At 35.7% G+C, this 23,538-nt stretch overlaps 1 protein-coding gene across 12 annotated transcripts in view; it reads right to left on the reverse strand.

Moving 5' to 3' along the window:
- RABGAP1L (RAB GTPase activating protein 1 like) overlaps positions 1-23,538 on the reverse strand; it is a 652,518-nt gene that overhangs the window by 559,199 nt on the left and 69,781 nt on the right. For 8 of the 12 annotated variants that reach the window (XM_081493699.1, XM_081493697.1, XM_081493700.1 and 5 more), the window contains exons 2-6: positions 21,441-21,611; positions 19,638-19,830; positions 11,096-11,306; positions 7,518-7,692; positions 352-509 (exon numbers count right to left, since the gene is read on the reverse strand). In XM_081493699.1, coding sequence (XP_081349825.1) covers positions 352-509; positions 7,518-7,692; positions 11,096-11,306; positions 19,638-19,830; positions 21,441-21,578 — 875 coding nt within the window. In that variant the 5' untranslated portion in view covers positions 21,579-21,611. The remainder of the gene's footprint in view (positions 1-351; positions 510-7,517; positions 7,693-11,095; positions 11,307-19,637; positions 19,831-21,440; positions 21,612-23,538) is intronic. The other 4 variants (XM_081493701.1, XM_081493708.1, XM_081493707.1 and 1 more) reach the window with 1 other exon arrangement.

A 23,538-nucleotide genomic window follows, 5' to 3' on the forward strand; every position in this document is an offset into this window, starting at 1 on the left:
GAATAAAATTTATTAATAATTTTGATAAAATAAATTTAAAATTTGATATTAAAAATTATTTTTAATAATTAAAAAGTGATTATGGCTGACAAGACCATAAAATTTTATTCTAATTTTACTCTTTTACTAATTTTTGTATAGTATGTATATTAGTATTTTAAAATATCAAGAAAATAATTTACTTAAACTATCTGAAAAGCCTGACAAAAGTGAACCATGCATCCACCAATGAAGTTTTTCTGTATCATCTTAAGCTTTATTACAACAGTGTATAGTTTCTGGAACCTATACATTAGTCAATATTATATTTCAGACACAATATTAATTTTTATTTTTTCCAAATAATCTCACCTAAAGTTTCCTTTTCCATCATCTTCTTTTACCTCCAAGGAGACACTGAAGGTAAACACATCACTGTCGGGGGTAGGAATAACCGAGTCTTTAACATCAGATACTTGTCTAGAAGAACGTTTGAAAGCTGTACAGAAACTATATAAAATTCTGCTTACCTAAAAGAATAAAAGTGGAAATAATATTAGACAAAGATTTTAACTGCATTTTGATCACCTCTAATTCTTGAATCTGTAATTTCCCAAGGTCACAATGTTCTTAATAGACAAAGTAGATATAGGGTAAGCATATGTGTGTGTGTGTGTGTATAGATAGAGAGTGAGTTTGTAACATACAGTGTACACACACACACAGACACACACAGTTGACCCTTGAACAACACGGGTTTAAAGTGCCTAGATCTACTTACACTTTTTCAACACTAAATACTACATTACTACATGACCCATGGTTGGTTGAATTGGCAGATGTGAAACAGTGGATAAGGAGGAACCACTAATATGGAGGGCCAACTACAAATTACCCATGAATTTTTGACTGGGCAGGTCAGCGCCCCTCACACACTCCACCTCCCCAGCACACTAGTCAAGGGTCAACTGCAGTTTGTTTCTTTCAATCTTGCATTTAATAAACAGAATAAAGATGTTTAAAGTCACGAAAGAATTTGCAGGTACTTATAGATGTTTCTAGGACTCATAAGATACTATATTGCAAAGAATGAATCCTAAGACAATTACTAGAATGATGCTGGCATCTAAATCTTCCCGGTGAACACACACAAATAAGGTTTTAGCCCAAGTTGTCAATTTCTCTTTTCACTTCCCTCAGCTTCAGAGAGCTAGATCCTGAGCCATACAATAAACTCTGTTCTTTGCAAAATGAAACAAAACAAGGCAACATGATTTAAAGAGCTTCCAGTGTTGTTTCCCAATGCTGTTGCTATATAAATGTGTCACAAAATGAATGAATATGAAACGTTTTTATTTATTAGTATTAAGCCACCCTGGTGATTACTTGATATATACATATGCACATATATATTATAAATGACTTACTCTCCTCCCCTAATATGGAGGAGCACTCTAAATCTCACAATCTTCCAGAGGTTATTATCTTCTTTGGTTCCAAAAGAAGTACCATATCATCTCAAATTTGTATTCTTGAAGCAAAAAGACCTTTCAAATCTCTCAGGTCACCCAAGCATTGAACAAATAAAAACAAGATGAAATAAGAATGATTTAAACAAAAGTCATATTTTCAAAATCTCACACTGGAAGGTACTAGTAAAGAGACTTCTCTGAGTATTGACAAATCCTTCACTTGAAATAAAGTGAATTCAAATTATTCTTGGTATTAGTCTAAGATTATAATATTTTATAATTTACTCAAAATAAGAGCACTCTCGTTAACAGAAATTCTTATACAGAGGTCTTTCCTCAATTTTCTATTTTTGCTACATTCATATATCTTACCTTTTCTCATACACACACTCCATCACAAACTTCAAAAACTTGCAACAGCCACACTTATACCTACGTACTGAATGATTACCCTAACTGCCTTTCCAGGGCCAAATCAACAGTTATCTAAATTAACTGACTTATACATTTTAACTGTATAAGAATGCTGCCTGTCATCCCAAAATTCAGCTTCAGCAACAGCATCATATTTGTATCACACTGCTTGTAAAATGTTAATGCTACTATAATTTTATATAAAAAGTAAAAATAAAGCAACAAAGGATTGATATTAATAAAAACTTTATACTTCAAATCTTTTACAATTAAGCCAATGATAAATTCACTCATTCATGCAACAAATATTCTTTTAGTGTCTTCTGTGTATTAAGTATTTGTTTTAGGGGCAAGGGATACAACAATGAACATGGAGCTTAAGTTTCAGCACAGCTTGGGGTGAGTGGCAAGGAATCATCAGGTAACACAAAAGCAGATATGTTCAGTCTCAACTGGATCCTTAATTCACTTAGCACAATAATTTAAGTGTTAAGGACACCAGAATCAAAGAACATGCTGGAAAGAAGTCACTGAAGAGTATGCCTACAAGGTAAAGTGTAAATAGGGACTTGAAACTTTTTGAGTTGAGTACGCCTCACTTCCTAACTTCAAATACAATGTGAAGTCTATTATTTATTTTATACATTTTTAAGAAAACAAATTTTAAGCATATTTTTAAGAAAACATTATATGTGAAAACAGAATACCTATAATTTTTGATACATTAGTAGAGTTAAACCCTAACCATATTTATTATTCTCTCCTATAATCATTTCATTTTCTTTGTATCAGAGCTGTCAGCAAGCCTGCCATTTGAGTCCACACCAAAAAAAAAGCTAAAGAACTTGGCAAATTCTGAAGCATAGGCAAGGCTCAGGAATTTCTTTTATAAAAAGCTAAGTATATGGGGTTGAGCCAGAGTAGCAGAGAATGATGGGAGTGGAGGGAGTGGAATAAGACTACAACCTTCTGTTTTTGGAGGAAGGACTCAACAGTACATTAACAACAATTTAATCCAATCCTGCATTTAATCCTGACTATGTCTTAGAAGTTGCTATTTCCAACAAGGTTAAAATCATTTGTGACTTCTAGAGTCTGTGAATAAGCTTGAATGATGATCCAAGAACAGGTAAGGTAGAGTGGCTTAAAAGACAATGATTATCAGTATCTATAGTTACTGGAACAAATTGGGTAACTGATTTCATCATGAAAAGAAAATTTAAGACATAATACCATGGAAAATATTCTATACGCATCACACTATTAAAAACACACACACACAAAATCTAGAACAGGCATTTTCTTTGCAGATGTCAAAAGGTTTATTAACAAATAATACAGTACAATTTTTCCCCAGGAGGCAGTACCTATAGAAAGCACTGGTTAAACACAAAACTATCTCTTGGGGTGGTGGCTGTTGTTTTTGAAGAGGTGAGGAGAAGGGCACAGGTAGATACGTGGAAAGGAGATACACAAAAATCTTAATTCTGGTGGAATTCTGAGTAACCGTTGTTTGTTATTTCAGTAGTTTCCAAATTTTCAAATATGTAGTATGTTAACAGTCCAAGAAACACTATTAAACAAAATATTTACTTAAATAACATAGCCAATTTTTCTAAAATAAAGCCTTTTCACTAATAATGGTGAAAGAGAATCACCTCTTTTAAAAACAAGTATCAAGAAAATGTTCACCCAAAAAATAAATGTAGAAAAGTCATCCTATAAAAGAATACCCAGAAAGGTATGTGTTAAAATTTTTAAAAACTTGCTCAAATATACTACTGAAAGGAACAAAAAAAAAAAGGCATATCAAACAAGAAATTTTTTACTAATAAAAATCAACTTATTTGAGAAAAACCCTAACAATATAACTTCCAAATTAATTTCCAAAATAAGGCATTTTGCTAAAATATTATCTCAATAAACATATGTTTAGAAACAGTATTTTCCCAAAGAATTGTGTTTATTTTATGTAGTGGTATATCACCAATCCTAAGAAAAACCAGAGCATTAAGAATAAAGATCTTCTTAATGATATTCTTGGTGTTTATCATAAAATACAGCTGAATGCCTTTAACAGAAGATGATAACAACCTGCTTCTAAAATACAACACTGAAAACTGCTAGTGATAGTAAGTATAACATACAAACAAAAAAATCTGTTTTGAAGGAAGTAGTTACACTGACTAGTAGAAATAAATTCTTTAAAGAGTCAACTAAGACTTTTAACTGTATCTTTAAAAACAGCTTTGTATAATATATCCACAAAGATTAAACAAGAATAAGTGCCTCTATGGCTTTTTTCACTATGCCTTCTGATATTATGCTTTGTCTGCAATTCTTCACCAGAATGTTCCCTGTACAAAGATCATCAGCATTAAGATACTTCTGGCTGGATTCTCCAACTCTTTTGCCATAGACAATTAACATCCACTCCAGCAGAGTCCCTCAGAAGAAGATCCAGGGTAACAGAACAAATATGTCCTAACCCTTCTGTGGGAACCCTTAATCCTCATGTCATAGGTCCAACAAAGCCATCACCCACACTGGGCTTCCCCTCTACCATGGCTGATATCTGCTGCTTGTGCAATTTTATGATGAAATAAGAGCATATCACAGTGACAAACGGTAGTGGCAGCCATGCTGCAACTTTCTGTTTAGAAGTTGTCTTCTTGCTTTTAACTGACAAACTTCTTCAAATCTCATCCAGGGCCTCTGCAAACAATGGAAAACAAATTAGCGACATTGTGCATAGTAAGTATTTAAGCAATAAGAACATCTGTCATCTGTCCCAGAGCTATCTTTGCCACTTGTCTGTGACCATTAAGAGTGGCCCATATACTAAGAACTAATATTGTCCCTTCACCATAGAACAATAAACTTCTGGGAACTAGATAAGCAGACCAATAAATGCAACAAAAGGCAAGTCATTATTTTTTGAGGGGGAGAGAGGAAGATATGAGACACCTTCTATAAAAGGCATGAGTAAAACCCAAAGGTTGCTGGAATGACCAAGATATCCCTTTATAAAGCATAACTGAAAGGTAAAAATCTACATTTACTTTTTATAACAAAGTAACAGGAAAGCTGTTACTGAAAAATACATGGGCCTTCAGAATCATATACTTCCTTTGAAAACTAGCTTTATTATCTATTCTCTTAGACTTCGGATACAGAAATGGTAACCAATTTATCACCCAAACCAGAACACTTTCGAGAATAAAATGGAGGCTTTAATAATATACTTAAACAACAGGCATAATCTATGACTGCTCCAGGCAAAGAGAAGCGTAAGATCACTAGTCTAAATAAATACTATCTCTGTTATGGAGATGTTTTGAGTATCAAGTAAGTATTTAACACAGTGCCTTGCATAAGCCCTATGTCTATACTGGGTTATTTGTATCTAGAAATGATCGCTCATAATAAAGTTGAATGACGACTGTGAAATATTTTTCCTCCAAACAATTTTACCACCAATGTCCCAGAATGTAACTCTTTGAAAAATTTACTCAAAAAAACTAAATACATGAACATCACTTTCTCACAATCTACATGTACCAAATACCCTCTCTGCTGCTGCTGCTGCTAAGTCGCTTCAGTCGTGTCCGACTCTGTGCAACCCCATAGACGGCAGCCCACCAGGCTCCGCCGTCCCTGGGATTCTCCAGGCAAGAACACTGGAGTGGGTTGCCATTTCCTTCTCCAATGCATGAAAGTGAAAAGTGAAAGTGAAGTCGCTCAGTCGTGTCTGACTCTTCGCGACCCCATGGACTGCAGCCTACCAGGCTCCTCCGTCCATGGGATTTTCCAGACAAAAGTACTGGAGTGGGTTGCCAATGCCTTCTCCGACACCCTCTCTAGAAATATACTATTTAATACTATACCCAAAAGGTCGAGGCCGAGAATCCCCCCCTCATTTTATCCACTGCTTACCCACTGTTAAAACTCTCAAAATGACAAATATCCCCCCACATAAACAAGTGGACGCTATAATCCAAAAAGAAAGTTTCATACCATCACAGTTATGAAAAATGCTTGCAACCAGGTGTCTTTCAATTTCCTTCCACAGCAGTGTTTCTGCCTCTTCAAGAAGCAGGCTCTCCAATTCTTCAAAAGTTCATTTTTTTACTGTTGAGTGCCAATTATCCAGAATCCACACAGGCATGTTAAATGATGGTTGCCAACATGAAATGCCAGGATTCTACCATCTGCTTCCCCACCTCTGTAGTGGAGTTGTAAGGATCAGAAATAGACCCCCTAATTCACAAACACACACACACATTCTTTCAACATATTTATATTCACTGTCTCCTATGTACCAGACACACTTGTACTCATTCATTCTATCTATCACACACTTGGCCAAGCAGTCAGTACATGCATATATGTATACATACTGGTATATGTATTGGTATATGTATGTGTATACATATATCTCTATCTATCTATCTATCTATATATATACATGCAACATACACACATGGATAAAACAGAACTATTTTAGATAGTTTCAGAACTACCTAAAACAAACAAACAAAACAAATTTGAACTCCTTACATGGGCACAGTTCTGACAGAGACCTTCTATGTCTATACATGTTTATTTTAGTATAAATAAAATCGATCACCAGGGCATAACAACTGACATACTGCTCACGCTTAGTATCAGACACACAGAAATATACATTTCTATAAGTTCCCATGTTGTGGCCAGAAACAAACTCTCAGAACTCCTGTTAATACAATGGTTTATTTACGTTTCACAGTACAGAGAAAACAGTAACTGCTGCTTTTAGCATTTTCTGGTGACAATTTATATTTCCAAAAGCAAACACACCTGAGATTTACCCATCAAAACCCACTTATTAATGCCTCTGAAATGGTTGTATAATTACCAAAGTTCTAAAAGTGCAACTTATTTTTAATTTGAGAAGAATTCAATAGATACCAAAAAGAAAGCAATCTCCCCATGTATATATGTAACAGCCATTTGACTCTGAGTCTAAAAATAAACTAACATTTAATCATTAGTGTGAGGAACTCATTGGCATCTTAAAAGTACTACAAGTTGACAGTTCTGCTGAATGGGAGCATTTGTATTTACAATTAAAACCAGTTTTATAGAACAAAAGCCAGCCTCTGAACAAATGCACATAATAAATGATCACAAGTGAAAACCGAAGAGATCTATAACACAATCTCAGTGCCATATCTAAGTGTAAGCCTCAGTAGAGAAACAGGTATTGTTATAGACATTTTTTAAAGTCACGGAGAACAACCAACTTGGGCAAAATAATAAAAGAGGGGCAAAAATACTCTTCCTTCCTAAGCCTGAGCAATTACTACCGTGGGGGGATGGGAGGACAGCTCATCAAGTGGGATTTTTCTGTTACATATGTTAAACTGAGAGTACCACTTCAGAGCACAAAGTAACCAGATCTAAATTTCCATATTTCATTCTATGCCATCACAAATATTAACTTTCTATTTAGAAAGATACTCCAAACTTATTATGTAATATGGTATATGGTCATACATACTAAATTATTTGACAGTGAAATCAAATAGTTGATTTGATTTTAACTATAGTTGACTCAAATCAAATATTGAGTCATCTCAATAGCAAATTGCTACAAAATATTATACTTACTGCTTCTTTAATTTCACAGGAGAAGACATGTATCTGGAATTCTTCAGAACCATGGGAACTCTCTGTAAAGGCGAAGCAATTGCTCTCTGTTGTCCCATCATGGCCACGTGCACAGAACAATACCTTATAAATTGGAAAAGATGCTATCTCCATATTGTTGGATTGGTCTATGATTCTGCAAAACAGTTATGAGAAATGAGATTAAATATTAACTATCAAAGAACAAAGGCAGTTTTACTAAGCCAGTAACATACAATTATCTTAAAATCACAAAAATAAACTGGTACTAATAATAATCCAAGAAAACAAATTATCTTCATATTTTTATTATACACACACAAATTCTTTATCTTCTTTTCACAATTACTTCATTTTTGTGTCCTATGATCCAATCCATTTCATCTCAAAGCCAAGGATACACTGTCTGGTAAAATCAATGCCGCCTATCCCTAAATACTAGACTTGTTCTGTTATGGCAAAAGAAACACCCAGAAAAAAAAGAACAAACCATCCCTGGAGAGCTCATTTCTATTTAAAGCAATACCTGTAAGTTTATCTAAGTTCCAGGTCATTCATTGTTCAACAAAGACCTCTCTTACCCTAAAAAAGGTCAGAGTGGTTCCAAAGATGAACTTAATGAAATTTAAGAGGTAAAAGGAGTTTGTGGAATTTTTCAAATATTTCTCTGACTTTCCCTGTATAAATCATAAGGTTTTGGATTGATCCAAAACCTCAAGACCACTTCAGGATCTCAAGTTGTGAAACTAAGGGGTACCCATTAGGAACAGAGAGGCAAATCAAAACACTAAGTCTTTGTTAAGGCATGTTTGGCACTGTGAAATTCAACAGATAACAGTGAAAGGCATTTTGACCCTTATAAGAGATATTATACAAACCGTCCCTCTCCAAAACCCTTTCCTGGAAAATCAAAGCATTTTTACCAAAATCTTGTAAATTTATATTGCTATTATTTTGGTCCTTAGTACTTTTCCCACATTTTAAACTTCAGAGAATGAGGCAAATCAGAAAGGTTTTGTAAAAGATTTAAATCAGCCTTCAGAGAATAGTATAGGCCAATACTTTGGCCACCTGATGCGAAGAACTGACTCATTTGAAAAGACCCTGATGCTGGTAATGATTGAAGGCAGGAGAAGAAGGGGACGACAGAGGATGAGATGGTTAGATGGCATCACTGACTCAATGGACATGAGTTTGAGTAAGCTCTGGGAGTTCGCGATGGACAGGGAAGCCTGGTGTACTGCAGTCCATGGGGTCACAAAGAGTCAGACATGACTGAGTGACTGAACCAAAGATACATTTAACCTAATTTCCTAGACTTGGTTCATTTATGGGTTCATTCAGCAAATATTTACTAAAAACCTGCTATGGACCAAAACTGCTCCAGACAATGAAGCTGCAGCAGGAAGAAATACCAATAACTTGCTTCCATGGAACTCACATTCTAGCAAGGAAGTGAGACAATAAACAAACAAATAAATATGCAATATCAAGGCAAAGAAAAGTTCTTTGAAGGACAAAAGGCCCAGTGAAAACAAAGAAGGATGGTTATGATATGATCAAAGGAGGTTTATTTTGATAGTCTGACAGTTTCTTACAAAACTAATCATACTGTATGATCTAGCAATTACATTCCTCGGTATTATTCAAATGAGTTAAAACCCTGCACACAGATGTTTACAGAAGCTTTATCCATAATCATCAAAACTTGGATGCAATCTCAACGTCCTTCCATAGGCCAATGGATAAATAAATTGTGGTACACCCAGACAATAGCACATTATTCAGCACTAAAAAGAAATGAGCTACCAAGCCACAAAAATTCACATAAGAAAGTTAAATGTCTGTTATTAAGTAAAAGAGGCCAACTTGAAAAGGCTATTTATTATATGATTTCAACTATATAATTTACTGGACAATGCAAAAGCTATGGTGACAGTAAAAAGATTAGCGGTTGCCAGGGGCTGCGGGAAGGGACAGATGAACCAGCAGAAGGCAGGATTTTCAGGACAGTGCAAGTACTCTACATGATACTCTAATGCTGGATACATGTCATTATATATTTGTCCAAACTCACAGCATGTACACCACCAAGAGGGAACCCTAATGTAAACTATGGACTTTCTAAAATATGTCAGTGTAGTTTCATCAACTGTAACAGATGAACCACATGGAAGAGGACGTTGATGGTGAGGGAAGTGTGTGTGGGGGAAGGTGGGGGTGCCTATCCAGGATATGGGCAATCTCTGTACTTTCTGCTCAATTTTGCTGTGAACCTAAAATCACTCTCAAAAGTAAACCCTATTAAGAAAAACAGGGAGAAAAAAAAAAGACTTCTTTCAATAAAAGGTTTCTTGAGGTGAAACTGGAGAGAAGTGAACGAGTCACTGGAAAACCAAGGAAAGCTTGTTTGGGCAAAGTAAGGAGACCACACAAAAGCCCCATGGGAGAACTCCTGACTGATAGGTCCTGAGGCAGGATTCATGACTACCTTTGAGAAAGAACAAAGAGGCTACTATGACAGAATCACAGCAAATGAATGAAGTACATGTAGTGACAGAAGCGAGAGAACAGAGAGGGCGGGAGAGATGATCAGGTCAAAGCAGATCATAAGGGCCAGACATGGTAAGAAAGAACTTCAAAAATAATCACAAGTGTGATTGGAGGCCACTGATAGGCTGAATGTAGGAAAATAACAGTATCTGATTACATTTAAAGAAATTCAAGGTTCAACATATAGCTGATTCACTTTGCTGTTCAGCAGAAACAAACCCAACATTGCAAGGCAATTATACTCTAGTAAAAAAATAAAATAAAGTGTTAGTCGTTCAGTCGTGTCCAACTCTTTTGCAACCACATGGACTGGAGCCTGTCAGGTTCCTCTGTCCGTGGAACTCTCTAGGCAAGGATATTGGAGTGGGCAGCCATTCCTTTCTCCAGGGGATATCTTTCCAACCCAGCAATCAAACGTGGGTCTCCTGCATTGCAGGCAGATTCTTTACTGTCTGAGCCACCAGGGAAGCCAAAATAAAATAAATGGGTTGTATTTACATATCCACAGAGCACAACACACCACATATGCTGGCTGTAATTCTCTCCAACTAATAATGTGATAAATTCATTCCAGATACTATGCAAAACAAATAAATATAGCCAGGCCAAAAAAAGAAAAAAGAAATTCAAGATTCAGATGACATTAAAAATTACTCCCAGCAAAGCATATGAGAAAAAGTCATTTTGCTTCTTTCCAGTCTGATGTAAAGAGCTTAAAATCTAGGGAACAGTCGTGTTCTGAATCACTGTTAAATGACAAGGTGAAACACAAATCATAGGTATTTTTAGGTATAGCTGTATTTATAGTATTCCAAGCAAATTTTACAAATGCCCCAAGCAAATAAGGAATACAGTCTAAACCTAAACATGTTTGCCTTGCACAGCTACAGAGTAAAAGTGAATTCAAAGTAAGTCCAAGGCCTCATTCATGATAAAATATTATCACCACTATCCAAAAAAAAAACTTCATATGTGTCTAAAGGCGGTAAAAAAAGATTAGAGCTTACCTCACAGAACCTTCTGGAACATTTGGCACATACAGAGTAACAGGAAAGGGGTGCTGACTGGAAGATTTCATAGTTGCCATTGCCCGTAAAGCTTCCACTTCATTACGTGGGGAAGAAACCTTCATATATCCTAAATAGGTCAGTTTGTTAAATAAAACACTATCTTCTTCAGGTATTTCACTTGGAGAAGATGGTCTGGGTGTAGAAATTTCTGAGGAAAGAAAAAAAACACTCAAAAGTTAATGTAAAACTTTCCAGTATAATTTCACCTATTGCCCAAAAACAAATGAAAAAACTGCAAATAAAATTTAGGTCTCCAACTGACAAAGAATTAATCTCCAAAATATACAAGCAGTTCATGCAGCTCAATACAAGAAAAACAAACAACCCAATCAAAAAGTGGGCAAAAGACCTAAACAGACATTTCTCCAAAGAAGACATAGAGATGGCTAGTAAACACATGAAAAGATGCTTGACATCACTCATTATTAGAGAAAATGCAAATCAAAACCGCAGTGAGGTATCATCTCATGCCAGTCAGAATGGCCACCATCAAAAAGTCTGCAAACAATAAATGCTGGAGGGTGTGTAGAGAAAAGGGAAACCTCTTACACTGTTGGTGGGAATGGTACAGCCACTATGGAGAACAGTGTGGAGATTCCTTAAAATAAACTGGGAATAGAACTGCCATACAACCCAGCAAACCCACTGCTGGGCATACACACCAAGGAAACAAGCATTGAAAGAGACAGATGTACCCCAATGTTCATTGCAGCACTGTTTACAGTAGCTAGGACATGGAAGTAACCTAGATGTCTATCAGCAGACAAATGGATAAGGAAGTTGTGGTACATATACACAATGGGATATTACTCAGCTATAAAAAAAGAACACATTTGAGTCAGTTCTAATGAGGTGGATGAAACTGGAGCCTATTATACAGAGTGAAATAAGTCAGAAACAGAAACACAAATACTGTATATTAACACAGATATATGGAATTTAGAAAGACAGTAACGACCCTATATGCAAGGCAGCAAAAGAGACACAGATGTAAAGAACAGACTTTTGGATTCTGTGGGAGAAGGCGATGGTGGGATGATTTGAGAGAATAGCATTGAAACATGTATATTACCATATGTAAAAGAGATGACCAGTGCAAGTTTGATGCATGAAACAGGGCACTCAAAGCCAGTGCTCTGGGACAATCCAGAGGGATGAGTGGGGAGGGAGATGGGAGGGGTGTTCAGGACGGGGGACACATGTACACCAGTGGCTGATTAATGTCAATGTATGGCAAAAACTATCACAAAATTGTAAAGTAACTGTCCTCTAATTAAAATAAATTAATTAATTTTAAAAAAATTTAGGTCTCTCTGTATTTTCATTTCTTTTAATGTTTATCCTGCATCTTATGAGTTCTGGAATTGGCCATTTTGTACTTCAGATCTCTCAAAGTATTATCTTACTTATTGATAACTTCTTTAAAGGAAAGGAAAAAAAGTCTAAATTTTGTATTTTAAAAAGTCAAAAACACAGAGTTCAAATGATATAAAACATTGAGGAGAAAAAAACCGTACTAAAGACAGTGTAAATGTGCCAAAAAATAATGAAAAGAACATCAAATTTATTAAGCAGCCTAATTTCCTAAGCAAAAGTCAACAATGTTAAGATATTCCATCTCATACTAGTATTAACAAAAGTCAAACTCCTTATTTTGTTCCATCCTGGCTTGCTGGCTTCTACAAACTATGTAAGTATCCCAATGAAAATTTTTTCCTCAAAGTAATTATTTTGATCAATTATCCTATGACTGCTCCCCCAATTCTTTTTTTTAAAAATCCACTTTAATTCTAGCAGAGCATGCACACAGCAAAGCCCCAACTGTGGTTAGAGAGCATTCATCTGCATATATCAGGTAGTATAAAGCTTCCCCTCCACACTCTCCCCATCCACACCTAAAAACCCCATTCAGCTAGTCTCCAACTCTTCCCGTACCCATATCCATGCTGTACAAAATTAAGCATGCCTGTCTCACCCAAACTAGATCCTTGGGGCATGCTCTAATTCTCATTAGCAGGATTATATTTACAGGATATTAATATATAATTCACAAAAGCCATTCTCAACCTCCCCACTCCAGCTTTCAAATATTATACTAAATCATGCACCCTTCACTTTTTTTTTCTATTGAAAAACTAAAGCCTTTCAAAATGAAGTATTTCATCTACCATGTTCTTCAATCATTGAAGCATGTTTCTTCCTGCTTTGAATCAGTTCAGTGTACTGTATTTCAAAAGAGACAAAAAACTACAAATACAATATAAAAAAGAAAGAAAAAAAAACTACAAATACACTTTAAGGTTGAATGTTAACATGTTGTGTGTGTGTGTGTGCGCAGAATGAATTTTGTTAACTGAGCAAGTACTTATGCAAAAACAATTACATGCCAAAGCCACTGGTAAAACTATGCTCCAGTGACTGATGAACATGGTAGATCAAGTAATTCAAATGGTCTAACTTATGTGTAACTGGAGTCCTACAAAAGAGGGAAGGTGCAGGAAAAGCTTTCTAAAGAAATAAATCTTTTATAAAATCTGTGTAATGCACAGATTCATGAAACTCTGTATACTCCAAATACAAAAACAATACACAAATGGATCCAAAAACAACAGATGGCAAAGTTAGTAGACAAGACCTTTTAAAATAACTATTATAAATATGGTAGAGGAATTAAAGAAAAACACCTAACAAAAGAAGAAGAAAAATGGAAGACAGAAAAAAAGAACCAAAAGAAATTCTAGAGCTAAAAAATGCAAGAGCTGAAATGAAGTATTCTCTTGGTGAATATAACAACTAATTCTAATTTGCATAAGAAAATAAGGAAGTTAAAGAAGTTCCCTATATTACAAAGAACATAACAAGAATGTTAAAGAAAAATGAAACTAGAGGGAAACTGAAGAGCACCAAAAGTCATAAATATGACTTTTTCCTTACTGTTTAACTTCTTTAAAATACAACAGACTGCTGGTTATATCCATTTGGAAATCTTATAAGTTAGTATGTCTAAAATGGAATTCATTAGATGTCTATTCAACTATTCATATCTTGAATAACTCTTGAATCCATCCTACTTTTCTTTGACTCCATACTCATTATCCAAATTACTACAGCAGTAACTTTCAGTTCTTCTTTCCTCCAATTTATTACCTACACTTTAGACACCAAGATTTCCATAAAGATGAAAGAAAGAGAGAGGAAGGAAGGAAAGGAGGGAGAGAGGAAATAAATTAGATATACCACGCAAACATACACCACATAAACACTAACTGCAAGAAAACCAGAATGGGTATATCAGTACCAGAAAAATCAGACTTGAAAACAATGAACAGTAACAGGAGAAAAACAGACATTTCACAATAACAAAAGGGTTAATTTATAAGAAAAATGTAACTTTAAAAGTGGATATGACTCTCATACCAGAGCTTCAAAATACCTGAAGCAAAAACTAGCAGAACTGAATACCCTCAAACTGAGCCAGTCAAGCCAAAGTAACAAGTCTATTACAGCTTCTATCTATTAACTGAAAACACTGGGAAGAATATAAAAAGTAAGTACCTTAGGACTGTTTATGTTTTTTTTAAAAAAAAGCAAATAACAATAGACAAATTGGACAGAGAAGTCAAAACCTGAAGGACTACCAGTATAGTACTGGGTTTCCTTTTATATTTTTTCATCCTTTACATCTCATATTTGATCTAAGGGCAGCCCACGTTGCAGAATTGTGCAGTGAGCAACAAAACTATGAGAGAAATCCAATTTATCTGGCCAAAAAACAGAAAAAGGAGTCCTTGTAAACCACAGAGTGTTTGGGGAGTTACAACATTTTTCTCTCTCTCTCTTTTTTCTCTCCCAGTTCTACCACAAGGCCAGCCCAGTGATAGAGCTGCAGCACTATGTATGTGTGATGGGGCAGGGGGCGTGCGGGGGGCTGGGGGAGAAAATGGAGCACCTACAACTCCAGGGAGAAGAAAAGAAACCTCTCAGTAGTTAAAACACCCAAGCAAGGGGCAAGGCTCTTGTGGTTCAAAAAGAAAAAGGAGGCCTCTGCTATTTTTTTTTCTTTTCTCTCACCACTCTGTGCTAAAGTTGACTCTAGTCATACAAGACCACATAACAGCACAAAGGAACAAAAACTCTAAGTAAGAAATCCATCTTTCTACCCAAGGGAAGAAAGAAAATGGACCCCAAGAAGCCAAAGAGTATGGGGGAAACCCTGAGGAGGAGAGTTGGAGTAGGCAATCCTCTAATTTTGTGTATGAACTAACGTAAGTCTTGAGGTTCACCACATTGCTAAACATGTGTGGAACAGACCAAAGAAGCATAGCAAAGGTTTTAGAATTGACTGACTTTGGAATCAGAAAGCAAGACAGAACTTGCAGTCTGGATGCAACCAACTGGACTGCCTGCTAAAATAAAATCAACATTCTTCAGAAGATTTGACCTGGAAACACAATCTCAAATGTAAGAATCAGAAAGTCTGGAAAAAAATCCAATTACTTAACAACAACAAAAAAACAAAGGTGACCAACTGTCAAGGGAAAAAAGCAATCAACAGAGACCAATCCCCAAATGATGCAGTTGCTGAAAGCATCAGAAAAAGACTTTAAAACTGGTATTATAATCATGCTCTGTGACATAAAGATGAAAAAATTCAGAATGAATGAAAATATTAAAATCTGCAGCTGAGGAACAGAAAAAGGAACAAGGTAAACTTAAAACCAGAAAGAGGAATATCTAAAATTAAAAATTCACTGGATGGGCTCAAAAGAAAGGAGGTAACAGGACTAAGAGTCGGTAAACTGGAGCACAGATAAACAGAAATTTTCTAAACTAAAGAAGAGAGGAAAAAAAGATTGGGAAACAATGAACAGTCTTAGGAATTATAGGAAAATTTAACACTTTTGTTGTCTTAGAGGAAAAGACTATGCACAAAAAAACTTTCAAATTTCATAAAAGATGTAAATTTACAGATTCAAAAATCTCAATAAACATCAATAAAGATAAATTCGAAGAAAAGCATACCCATATAATCAAACTGCTGGAAAATGAAGATATTAAAAGTAGACAGAAAAAAACAGCATGTCACAAATAAGGGAACAACAAATGATTCAAACGACTGCAGATTTCTCATCAGAAACTATGGAGAAGAGAAGACAGCAAAACAACATCTTTACAGTACTCAAAGAAAACAACTATTCAAAGAATACAGCTCCACAGAAATCCAGGGGTTAGGTACGTCAATGGAGATAAAGGGCCTACACCCTGCCCAGGGCCCATTTGAAGCAGATGTGTTGTAACTATCAGGCTCAGACTTAAAACTGTGTGTAATTTTATTTTGAGGTTAAAGATTTTCAGAACTGTTGATGATGACAAACATTTTACTTGGTATTCGCTTTGTGCCACACATTTTACTAACACAAAATACTTTCTACGGATGATATAGATGATATCATTTAAGCTTCTAAATCCCTATGAAATGGTTTCTATTTTATCTCTGTTTTACAGATGAGATAACTTACTATTAGAGAAGTTAAATAACTTTCCCAAGCCACAGACAGAGCCTGGATTCAAACCTAGGTCTGAGCTCTAAATATGTCTTAATCTCTAAGAAAGGTCTAAAATAGAACGAATTAAAAGCAAAATGAAGTATGCTGCTGCTAAGTCGCTTCAGTCATGTCCGACTCTGTGCGACCCCATAGACGGCAGCCCACGAGGCTACTTCGTCCCTGGGATTCTCCAGACAAGAACACTGGCGTGGGTTGCCATTTCCTTCTCCAATGCATGAAAGTGAAAAGTGAAAGTGAAGTCGCTCAGTCGTGTCCGACTCTTCACGACCCCATGGACTGCAGCCTACCAGGCTCCTCTATCCATGGGATTTTCTAGGCAAGAGTACTGGAGTGGGGTGCCATTGCCTTCTCCAAAATGAAGTATATTCTGCTCTTAATTATAGAGAGTATCAGCTCTTCAAAGGAAAGAATTGTTCTATCCTCTTTCTATTCCCAGCACTTCTAACAGTCTCTAAAAGATTAAACACTCAATATACACCAAACAAATCAATCAGTAAATGAATGAAATTTTTTAGAGTTAGTGATCCTTTCAGCAACCAAGTAATGGCAAACACACATCTCTTGACCCCACCTGGATCCTATTCTATCCACAACTAAATGTATCATAACTGCAGCCTCCACTTAGACAAAACTCATGACAAGTGGAAATCCTGGGTTAAGGAGGCAAATGATAAAATATTTTTTAGCAAGCCAATACTTTAAGATCTAGTGAAATCACACACCACTGCAATAAGTTCATATCCTTGTAAATATAAATTCAGTTCTATACAAGTCATTCTTCTTCAATTCTATTATCCCTTCCTCAGCAGAACGATGCAAAGAGTAACAAAGAGCATGAAAGAGAAGACTCATTATGTAACCAAACAGTATTTTAGTACATTGCCATAAATTAGCAAAAATTCCCCGTACAGCTGAATCCACGTAGCCAGGATATATGATCATCAAATGAAAAAAGCCAACAAGTTAACCAATGAGTTAAACCAATGATGTTTAAACAAAACCATTTATCTATTCAATTTTATCACTGGCAAACTACATATCTTTAATATTGACTTCAGCCCATTTAAATATAGATACTTCCAGGTAGTTCCTTACCATTGAAGTTAGGGTTTATTTTAAACTGACCACAAGAATTCTCTTAACAAAAACTGCAACTATGAAGAGGCAGCTGAAAAGTCTTGTCTCAGTTCTTTCAGGCTACTGTATAACAAAATACCACATGGGTGGCTTACAAACAACAGACATTTAATTCCCTCAGCTCTGGATGCTGTGAAGTCCATGACTGAGGCTCTGGCAGATGGCTGCCTCGTGAGAGCTCCCTTTCTAGACAGCATCTCTTTGCTGTGTCCTCACATTGCAGGAGGCACCAGCTAGCTAGCTTGTAGCACTTTGGCCTAGATCTACACTTAGCCTACATAAACATTCAGAAATGTATCATGCGGCCTTAAGTCAATTAGGATGCTATCTCTTCTGCAGAGTGACTTACTGAGGAATCTGAATATAACCAAGACCAGCATGTATCGATTCATGTCATTCCCTTGACCACAAGAAAATGGTTCAGTTGGTCCAATCAGAATAAAATTCACAACTTTTTGTTCCATGGTTAAAACACCAGAGTCTTTCTCTCAACCACCAGGTATTAACAAATCATTTAGTCTTACTTATCAATTTCTGCTGCTAACTAGCCATGACATGGAGAAGATCAAAGCTGAGTAGTTTACAAAGAAATATTACCAGAGCCCAGATCAAACCACACCTCCAGTGTTTAAAACAGTAGGGGTTAGGTTGAGGTAGGTTTGCCTTTTCCTGTTCCAAAATCATTTTCACTTATAAGGCTGGTATTCCTACTATAAATCCTACTTATTCATGCATGTATTTATTATTTATTACACTGTAATAAATACTTTTACAGTATTATTACACTGATGGAGTTGATATGTTATTTTACTTGGACTTCTCACAAATTATAATTTAAAATAACTGTATTTAAACTGAGTAAGAAGGCATATCATATGAAAGAATGTGTATATTAATTAATTACTCTTTGATACCCAAGAATTTATTCAACTGTTAAGCATTTATTGAAGATCTACTATACACCAAGTCATTGTTCAGTCGCTAAGCCATGTCCAACTCTGTGAACCAATGGACTGCAGGACACCAGGCTCCCCTGTCCTCTACTATCTCCTGGAGTTTGCTCAAATTCATGTCCACTGAGTCGGTGATGCTTTCCAATCATCTCATCCTCTGCCACCTGCTTCTCCTTCTGCCTTCAATCTTTCCCAGCATCAGGATCTTTTCCAATGAGTCGGCTCTTCACATCAGGTGACCAAAGTACTGGAGCTTCAATTTCAGCATCAGTCTTTACAATGAACATTCAGGGATAATTTCCTTTAGGATCAACTGGTTTGATCTCCATGCAGTCCAAGGGACTCTCAAGAGTCTTCTCCAGCACCACAATTTGAAGCATCAATTCTTCAAAGCTCAAACTTCTATATGGTCCAACTCTCACATCCATACATGACTACTAGAAAAACCATAGTTTTGACTACACGGACCTTTGTTGTTAAAGTGACGTCTCTGCTTTTTGATATGCTGTCTAGTTTTGTCACAGTTTCCTTCCAAGGAGCACGTGTCTTTTAATTTCATGGTTGAAATCAATGGGTAAATTGAGTACCATGGGTAAAGTGAGTACCCAGACACAGTATCAGTTCTCAAACAACACTCAGACTGATTTTACAGGTAGCAATACAAACAGAAGCTTAAGAACCAAAGTGGGAACTCTTGACCAGAACTGTAAAGTTGGTGGCCTTGATCTTAGAAAGTTAAGCTAATAAAATTTTCTGATTTTCATCTTAAAATTTTCATCATCACTTTTTCTCTTACAGTTTCTAAGAGTTCAATACAGTTACCTGTATTTGATGGATCCAAAATTAACTGAAGAGATGGCTTATTTGTTTGCCGGGCTGAAATATTTCCAAATGAATGGTCTGAAATTTCACTGGAACTTGGACAATCAACAGGAAGGCTGCTTTGCCCCTTCTCCGAGTCTCTCAAAATCTCTTCCATGGCTTTTTCCAGTTGTTCATCACCATTAGAAACTATCTACAGACAAAGGAAAACAATTCCTTTCAATCATAATATGGTTCTAGAACTTAATAAAAATACTGCATTTCTAGAACATATTTAAATTTTAAAATAGTTACTGAATACCAAGCGTTAGGTGTACCTAATTTCATGAGATATAAAAGAAAATCCTGAATTTAAAAAAACAGAACACAATAGAGGACTATTAGTTTCAGACAAGGATTCTCCAGAAACACCCAAGGCAGTTTCCAACTATATTTGGTCTAAGATCTTACAAAGATTTTTGTTGTTTCTTTTTTTTATCTTTCAGTAACACATTTTAAAAATCAAGTAATCCTAAATTTATGTGTTTTAAAGAGAAAAATGGTAAGTTTAAATAGACAGTATTTAGTGTCAATATCATTTAAAAGGTCATATTTTATGTTATCATAGCATAAATATGTTTCTGATTTCTTTACAAATTTTGCTTGAGTGGCCAAGGAGTATTGGTAATTTCCTTATATTTAAATTGGCTGACCTTTTTCTTCAAAGCCAAGTGAGACACACCAAGCATAAGTAAATAAATGCCTAAAGCACATTAATGTGAAAACAGAGTTAAATGAATTTAAATAGCTATTTATTTAAATATAGATATTTCAATAAATTTAAAGGAATCCATTGACTATTTTAATGCAATTATAAAACTATATATCCTCAACATAATGTAAAATGAGTACTTAATCATCTAATTTTTACAAAATTAGATGCAAAATTTTTTATTAGATTTATATTTTATTAGATTAACATACTAACATACCTTTGTATCATAATTAATACTAAATATAAGTCATAAACAATATACAGCACTTTGGACTAATTTCTCTCTCCCCATATCTAGAAGGTGGTTATGCAATTTCCATAGCTGTATACCTGGGTTTGCTTGGTTTTGTTGATTGTTTATAAATAAGAAAACAGTTTTCCTTTGGTCAAAGACCATACATATATCTGTTTGCAAGAAAAAATATATATATCAAACACATACTTGAATTGGTACACAGCTTCAAAGAAAGACTTTTTTTGATAATTCAAACAGTATGCTGCCTAATAAAAATGCAACATAAAAATGGAAAATAAAAAGGACCACATCTAAATAACAACTCAATGACTAAAATTACACAACATATACTTAAAAAATATTCAGACAAGTATTAATCACACAGATGAATGCTACAAGCTGACTTAAAGCATAAAAATTATAAAGCCAAGTCTCTCAAGTGAAAGTAGTACATAACTACATATTTATATAAGTAATTTTTAAAACCCAACAGCAGTAAGAGAGACAAAATTATCGAGATAAATTAAACTGATCTAAGATTTAACCATTAAGTCTAACTTGCCAATTATCCTTTCTCTTCTTTTCTCCCTTCTATTTATTCTTTCTGAATTCTAAAAGATAAACAACCAAAAATAAAAAACTTTAAAAATAACAAACCTAACAATTAAGTCTCTGGATAAATCAAACATTGATTCTATTCTCAAAGTGACTACTTGAGAAAAAACTTTGGATTGTATACACTTCCCAAGATAAGTTTCACCTAGTTAAAAAGAAAAATTTAAAATAATATCATTTGTAGAAAAGGAAAAAATACCTTCAGTTCAGGTTTTTCATCATCTTTTGTAGAAGTATCACCTCCATGTTGAGGAACCAAAACAAATTCTTCACTGTTGAGCGTAGTCACAGAATCCGATGACCCACTAACCTTTTGTAATGAAGCTCTGACCTCCATTTCAGTTCTGCAAACTTCTCTTCCCACATCCACCTGGTCAACACCACAAAGATTAAGAAAAAAAAAAACAGTGAATAAAAACATGAACTACTGAGTACCTGGATCAATTTTTTTTTTTTGGCCTTTAAACATGGTTCAGGCAAAGAATTCTGCTGGCTAGATAATCATCTCAAAACTAGGGAGTCTACCTTCTTGGACTGGGCCACATAATGGAGATATACCCTGAGTTTCCAGACTAAAAGAACCATATTCTTCCCTGAAAAACAACATAAACCTGCCCATATCTCAACTAAAAGGATTTACTACTATACGGCACTCTCTATATTTCTCTGAGAAATACTTTTTGTCCTTTTTAATAAATATAAAAAACAAATAAGAAATAAGCTAGAAGTATGTACAAATTCACACACAAACAAAAATACATTCACTGCTGACTTTATAACCAAATCTAAATGTCTGCATAACTTATCTTCTCAAACTAATAAGCATTGTACCTTAAAATATTTTTTCTGTGTCACTCAAGTTGACTGATTAATACAAAATTCAACATTCTAAGCCATGTATCTTTTCCTTTCCAGACACAAAACAACTTATCTATAGGAACCAGAAAGCAGGGGGTGGGGGCAAGGGTGGCGAGGGGAGCAAAGCTTTCACATTGTACTCATGCAGCAGTATTCATATACCGTGTGATTCTATTTTCCATATAGATCTCTAGTAGCTTGGCTGGTAAAGAAACCACCTACAATATAGGAGACCCCAGTTTGATTCCTGAGTCAGGAAGATCCGCTGTAGAAGGGATAGGCTACCCACTCCAGTATTCCTGGGTTTTGCTGGTGGCTCAGCTGGTAAAGAATCCACCTGCAATGCGAGAGACCTGGGTTCAATCCCCGGGTTGAGAAGATCCCCTGGAGAAGGGAGAGGCTACCCATTCCAATATTCTGGCCTAGAAATATCCATGGACTGTAAAGTCCATGGGGTCGCAAAGAGTCGGACACAACTGAGCAACTCACTTTCACTTCACACCATAGAAACTCAACATTCTCTATCACTTCCAGAAATCCAAATGTTCACACAACTAAATTTAACTGAACATGTACACTATGTAAGAGCCACTATACTCGGCATTTGGGGTTACATGAGTGAATAAGGCAAACAAGATGCCTCCTCTCCTGGAGCTTACAGCTAGTGAGGAAACAAGCAAGCAAGTAAGGAAGGAAATCCCAAATCATTCAACAGACTATGAAGAAAACACAACAGCCTAATATAACAAAGAGGAGCTGTAAGGAGTACACAGACAACTTTAAGGAAGGTAGTAGGAAATATTTGAGCTGAAACCATGAAGATTAAAAAAAAGAACCATATGTTAAACGATCTGCTCAGTGACAAAGGGGGTAATATGACACAGAGGTAGGACAAGTTCAGTTCGGTACAGTTGCTCATTCATATCCAACTTTTTCCAACCCCATGGACTGCAACACACCAGGCTCCCCTGTCCATCACCAACTCCAGGACTTTACTCAAACTCATGTCCATCGAGCCGGTGATGCCTTCAATCTTTCCCAGCACCAGGGTCTTTCCCAACGACTCAGTTCTTCGCATCAGGTGGCCAAAGTATTGAAGTTTCAGCTTCAACATCAGTCCTTCCAATGAATATTCAGGACTGATTTCCTTGAGGATTGACTGGTTTGATCTCCTTGCAGTCCAAAAACTCTCAAGAGTCTTCTCCAACACCACAGTTCAAAAGCATCAATTCTTCACCGTTCAGCTTTCTTTATAGTCCAACTCTCACATCCATACATGATCACTGGAAAAACCATAGCCTTGGCTAGACGGACCTTTGTTGACAAAGTAATGTCTTTGCTTTTTAATATGCTGTCTAGGGTGGTCACAACTTTCCTTCCAAGGAGTAAGCGTCTTTTAATTTTATGGCTGCAATCACCATCTGCAGTGATTTTGGAGC

The sequence above is a fragment of the Giraffa tippelskirchi genome, chromosome 5 (genome assembly GCF_054371585.1).
Source record: "Giraffa tippelskirchi isolate mGirTip1 chromosome 5, T2T-mGirTip1v1.2.pri, whole genome shotgun sequence".
NCBI classification, from domain to species: domain Eukaryota; kingdom Metazoa; phylum Chordata; class Mammalia; order Artiodactyla; family Giraffidae; genus Giraffa; species Giraffa tippelskirchi.